Source organism: Gambusia affinis, linkage group LG20, assembly GCF_019740435.1.
Source record: "Gambusia affinis linkage group LG20, SWU_Gaff_1.0, whole genome shotgun sequence".
NCBI classification, from domain to species: domain Eukaryota; kingdom Metazoa; phylum Chordata; class Actinopteri; order Cyprinodontiformes; family Poeciliidae; genus Gambusia; species Gambusia affinis.
Window position 1 is genome coordinate 2,319,287 of NC_057887.1, and position 6,359 is coordinate 2,325,645.

The 6,359-nt window shown below is 40.4% G+C and overlaps 1 protein-coding gene across 7 annotated transcripts in view; it reads right to left on the reverse strand.

The window, feature by feature from the left end:
• LOC122823690 (myoferlin-like) overlaps window positions 1-6,359 on the reverse strand; it is a 39,147-nt gene that overhangs the window by 32,340 nt on the left and 448 nt on the right. For 5 of the 7 annotated variants that reach the window (XM_044103579.1, XM_044103582.1, XM_044103581.1 and 2 more), the window contains exons 2-4: window positions 5,885-5,956; window positions 5,257-5,312; window positions 5,022-5,113 (exon numbers count right to left, since the gene is read on the reverse strand). In XM_044103579.1, the coding sequence (XP_043959514.1) occupies window positions 5,022-5,113; window positions 5,257-5,312; window positions 5,885-5,956 (220 nt within the window). Of the gene's footprint in view, window positions 1-5,021; window positions 5,114-5,256; window positions 5,313-5,884; window positions 6,196-6,359 lie in introns of those variants that run through there. The other 2 variants (XM_044103580.1, XM_044103583.1) reach the window with 2 other exon arrangements.

The following is a 6,359-nucleotide window of genomic DNA, read 5'->3' on the forward strand; positions in this document are numbered from 1 at the left end:
ATGGTTTTAAATCTTTCATGTGGGGTGCATTTGAATTTAGCCACCTTTCGCATCACCAATTAAAACACGATGCAGTCAACTGATTTTATAAGTCACCCAGTTAGGAAATTGAGCTTACAAAATGTCTAGACCTTAATCTCAGTATTAATCCAGCAGTTCAGTGAAGACATGAATGAACACGCAGCTTCTGTATTTTGTAGCGTCTCTACAAAACAGAATTTGTAGTTTTAGCATTAATAAATAAATACAGACACTTTAACAATGTACTGTAAGCCACTTTCCAGGAATGATTTCACACTATTTATCCCTTGTGATGAATTTCTGGTCCCACCCTGTCACTCAGCCAAAACCTGCATAGCTTAGTTTGCTCCGTTTATATTTAATAAAAAAAATAGTTTTGCCTTGTACAAAGCAGAAAAGTCAAAACACAGAACTGACAAAGAGCTAAAAGTCGACCTGGAGAGAAAAACCATCTCAACCAGTTCGCTAGTGGGTGGAATGTAATCTACTGAGCCATGTCCAGAATAAACTATCAAAGTCTGTGTATAAATCATATAGTATCTTGTTTGGTCAGGCTGAGTAACTTTAAACTTTGGCTGGTCTCCTGGTAGGAGGAATGTTTGGAGTCCACAGTCACACACAGCTGAGTAGAAATTACAACAGCAGGCTCCTACGGTACCATCTGAAGAAACACACCAACTACAACAATTTACTGAAGGAAACATTCTAGTTTGGGTTAGATTTTATATGAAATAAAATTACCAAGGAGGACAAGAAGAAAATAATGATGTGTTTTATTGGGTAGATCATACTGCAACATGACATCACAGATGCAAGATCCAGCCCTCTGGTGGAGGGAAAAAAGCTGCTCGCCGACCAAAACAACCACTGATTCTAGCCGTCAACCTGCTAAATCTTAAATGTATGCCTGATATATAAAAGGAAAGGGCATGAAGTGTTTTGCTGCTAACTGTCAACACTAATTACTACTACTAATTGACAACTACATAAGACACTACACAACGGTTGTTCTGCATGATTATTCCAAAGTGAGTGCAACCGTTTGGTTTAAAAAACAAAAAAGAAGAAAAAAAAATTTTTTTAAAAAAGGTTTCACTTTTGTAAACTTTGAAGGGGGGGAAGAAAAAAATACTCAGAGATCCTTTTAAAATTGAATCGTATCAAGAGGATTTAATAAAGGAGGAGCTTCGGGAGATAAAGCTCTTGCATTGCTCCGTCACCAGTTTCCCCTTCAGAGAAAAAACCTGGATCATCTGCTGAATGGAGCAGTTCTGGATTCTAACTTGTTCAGTTCAATGATTTCCTGCTGCAGCACTTTCTGCTATAAAGAGTTCACTTATTAAGAGAACAAGTTGTACATTACACCTGTATCCACCTATGATTAACAAACACCAGCATTGAGATGAGGGCACATTACTACAATTTCCTTCTAAACAGACAGTGAACATAGAGGACATGCTGGGACTATGAACTTCCTTTGTAAATATCTAGTGGCTAAATCAGGCTGAGTCTTTAGTTGAGCTGTGATGAGTCAGAGAGAAATATGAACAGGATATAATCCTTTGTATCACTCAATGGCTGAAGGTAAACAGTTCTTCCTTTATCAACAAGCCGACTTATTCGTATTCAGGTGACAGCAGTGCCACTTATCCTTGTGGCCATAACAAAAGATTCATTTGGCTTCTTGTTCTCAGCAGAAATGAAAAAAACACTTGACACAAAAATGGCTCCAGTGTGTTTAGCTTTGGTTTAATTGAGAACAGACCAGATTCCAATTAACTAATTTCTGTTTACTCTCTAAAACCTCTAATCACATAGTTAGAACGAGCTAGATAATAGATTCCCAAGTCCAAGACGAAGGATCACGTCCTCAGTGAGGAAAGCAGCAGCAGCAGCAGCAGTCTGAACACATGCAGTCTTTTGAACAGTTTTCTCTGTCAGAACAGAAGAACTTCACACATCCTTCAAACCCCGCCTCTCTACACACACCCCTCTGCAACATTAGTCTGCTGCTGGTGTGACATCCATATGTAGGACATAACAGCCCACTAATACATCTACAACACTAGCCCTCTTTTTTCAAGAAGCAGTCACAACACATTTAGTAAAGGAACAAGAATACTGGGTTTTCTATTGAGCACAGAAGAAAGTTATGTAGAGTTATAGTTCTTTTGATTCATATTTTCCTCAGCTCTTAAATGAGTGGACCTCTCTCCCCAGCATTAGCATGTTTGGTCAGAAACCATTGCTAAAGCTCTGGGTCATGGTCCTGGAGAGGATATGCAGTTCTAAACTGAACACAATTCATTTTTGTCCAGATCTTGATCTTCAAAGTGGATCCAATCCAGGTGCTGTTGCTAGGTAACAAATTACAACATGTACTTGTGAAGGTCACTTCCAGAGGTGACTTTGCCTTCTGGTGCTTGTAACTGCTTGTTTCATCTAGATGCCAAAACTGTAGGAGGTTATGACAAACGTACATGACTTTTGTTTGTATAAAACCAGCTTCTAAGGACGAGTTACAACTTGCAAGATCCTCCCAGTGAGGTCACTGTGGATGTAGAGCGGTTGTTTTGCAATCCAAAAAACTGAAGATCTGAATCCAGTTTAGAGCCTGAGGGATTTCCTCAAGTTGCCAAATAATCTGTGCATATATGTGTGTGAGTTAATGAGTGTAATTGGGGCTCTGATTGGTTGATGTGACTGGAAAAGTTCAATACAAATTTGTTGGTTTTTTTTTTTTAACCATTCAGTAGATGACCTCTGACCTGAAGTTCAACTTCAGTTTTCCTCAGTGCCAGGCTTTCAGTCACAAACCATTCCGCTGCTTCTTTCCAGCGATGAACTATAGAAAACCTCTTATCTTCTTTCTGTTCTGCTGCATGCAGTTCAGTGGTTACTGTAAACATCAGCCTCCACTTGTTTCCGTTTCTCTGTTTTCTTTCCAACCTGTTGCACGGAAATATGTCTGATCGCCAGTGGAAGCACACAGTCACCAATCCAATCAGACCCACTGTGCTGTGTGACAGTGAACGCATCCTATACATGGAGGCTCTGTCAGTTTGTCTAGTTTTTATAAGTGATAGTTTCTTGACCCTTCAGTTGCTCACCTTGATCTGCATTTGCACATCAACAGTCAGAGTGACCTTCAATGTAAAATTCATACCAGCATGGTTCTTTAAACCAAAGAGCCAGTTGTGTTCAGGATTTTTGGAAATAAAAGAGTCAGGTTGGACTTCTGTGGCCTACCCAACGGAGAAACGTTCCGCCCAGAAGGAAGTGAAGGTATTCTTGTGCATTTGGCAATGGGTAGCAGCCCTGTTTTGCTTCTGCTGTTAGCTTTTTAGTCACACACACTTAACGAGGAAAGACCACAGCTCTCAGCTGCTTCCTTCACCTCAAGGCCAGAAAAAGAAGGAAAACCTGAGCAGAGCGAAAAAACTGAGGGGACAACCCTGAAATAATTTAATGTCCTGTTATGGATTCTGTCTTTTTCTCCATCTCTTTTAGTCTCGCTCATCTGCTTACACGCACACACTGCAGCTTACATAACCATATTTATGTGCGACTGCCCTGTCCAGCTCAAAATGACTTCTCTTAAAAAGAAAGGATTAAGAAAATGAGAGCTTTGACCTTGAACAGAGGAGAAGTTAGAGAAATATCAGTGAAAATGACTGGAATGTCACAAAGAAGTTATGTTTTAGAAAACAGTCCAAAAATGTGGAAAAAGACAATTTCCTGATGACTTCCTATACAGGTCAGCGTGTCAGCAGGTCACTTCCACAATTATTCCTGAGATGGATCCTAACCATGGTCGAGTGTGTGAGCCATCTGGAAAAAGAAACCTGCTGCAGAGCCCTGACTTACAGGATAAGAAGGTCGTTGGTTTCTTCTTTACAGGATCGGTTTTGGCAAGATATCTGCTTTAAAACATGATTTTCTTCTGATCTGCTAATGCGAGTACAGTTGCTGCATTCTTCAAGCCACCACAGAAACAATCTGGGTTGTCCATTTTCATGCCAATGCTCAGATCCCAATGGGGTAATTAAAGGAATTCCATCCTCATGTTTAAAACGCTCTGGATTCAGAGCCCTGATCAAAGACATGCTAACAATTACACATACAAGACTCTGCACCACAATGCTCTTTAAAAAAAAAGTTATCAAGACCAACTTGTTGCCATGATAACAGGAAATAACCCATTAGCAGCTGGAAAACTATTTCAGAGAGAGCACAGCTCCCCACTGCCAGCACTGTTTAAATCTTCTGGGAGTGTGTCAGACAGGACAGAGTGGAAAACTGAGCTAATGCTCTGGAAACGCACCTCCCTCCGTATGACTGCCCAGGCACAAGGGAAACTTTTACTCAGCAAAGCACATGCACAGAAACTTTGGATACAGCTTTACATATTCTATATTTATAAAAACAATTCTCTGACTCTGCGAGGTTCTTTCGATATCAGACGAGGCTGTCGCAGCGACTAGTGATGGTCAACCAGGATGGAAACATTCTTCTGTGGTTGGCACAGATTGGGCCCACATGTTTCTTTAATTAAAAGGCAACATCTTGTTTACGGTGGTAGTAGTTCACAGTGATCGAATTTCCTCTTGTTTGCAGCAGGAATTTTCAATGTTCTGTAGACAAAGCCTACTCTGAGACAGAAAACTAATGGAGGCATTGTTACTCAGTCAAATTCTGTCATCCCACACAGTCCAGCAAGTCTCAGCATGGTGAGGTGGGTGTGACCGGGTGGAGATAACTCCATTTCTCTGAAATTTTCTAATTTTCCTTCAATACTATATATTGGTCTCATTAATGTGTTTGATTCGCTCTGTGCTGCAGAGAGAATGAAAGGTTTCCTAGAGACTCAGATTGTACAACGGCAATTTTAAGGTTTCATCAAAGGAAAGACTTGATGCCGACTACCTCATTACTGAAATCCCTTTGTTGTGTAAAACCAACAGCAAGTCCAAGAAGCCTCCAGGCTGTATTTAACTCACTTATCTTTCCCAATCGTCTCGTAGTCTTTCACAACCACGTCTAGCTGGGAGCCGGAGTCCAGTGGAACGCCTTTTAGATCAAACTCCAGCACCTGAAGGAACACGAAGAGTAAATACTGCTGTACTGGGACAATCTCATGATGATAGTAAACAATTGATTGGTGCTGCTTTACAGTGAGGGGTCACAGTAATGATGTGCTGAGTTGGAGGAACAATGTGTGTTTCTGCAGATTACCTCATTCCAGACAGGGTTCACTTCATTGTCAATTGATTTGGTTTTCTTCTTCTCATCTGGAAGAGAAACATCTCATGAATACAGGAAAGTCGTCATCCGTTGACGGATGATGATGAATTTGGGAGGAGTGCCTGAACCCAGGAAGCATCCTGTAACACTTGTTGATTGACATCAACTTTAGCTCAACTACAATTATCAGGATTTTTACGTTTGTATCAAACATATAAATGTTTCTGCTACAGTTACAGTAATTTTGTATCTTCAGGATCATTTTCCCAGAATTTCCAACTTAGTCATCACAATCGTGTGTGTGTGTGTGTGTGTGTGTGTGTGTGTGTGTGTGTTCCTGTGGATCCAGGATCAGCCACTCCCCAGGAAGAACTTTTTAAGTTTTTGTTTTAAACAATATAGGATGCCGTTTAGGTCAAATTACCCACATGTATATCTTCTATTTAGCATTAATGAAATGTATACATACAGCATCTAAAATTGTACATCAATCATGATCAAGTTTTAAATAAATAGTTGTATTCCCCCTCTTTAAATTTCACCTAACTTTTTAGAAAAACAAAATATTGGCTTGCAAATCAGTCTGAACATGAAACATTTTCCTTGAAATGAGACTTACCTTTGAAAGTGACAGAAACGATTGGGTCAGGACTGCCGAGTTTCTTTTTGGGGAGACCCGTGGCAGACTCTACTATGACCCGCAGCATGGCAGCGAACAGGTAGGACAAAAAAGTAAGTTAGAAAGAAAAGTAAAAGGTCGTAGAAAAGGGAAAAGTTCTACAGGAAGTCCAGTTTCGGCATCCTTATTGCTCCATCACCGAGAAGAACACGAATGAACACATTATTTGCAAGAGTAGTTAGAGGAGGTTGGGGGGGGAGTGAGAGGGCGGATCACGAGAGTCTAATTATCCAGACTACATGAGCTGCTGCAGCGGTGGGGGTCCGAGGAGGAGGAGAAACAACGTGTCCGAGGAACTGCCTTTTTAAATATCTTATTAATTAATTAAAATGTCATTTTTATGGTTGTTAAATCCAAGATTACACAAAGACTAACCAGTTAACTCGCTCACTTAAATGTGTTATTTGGCTCCATC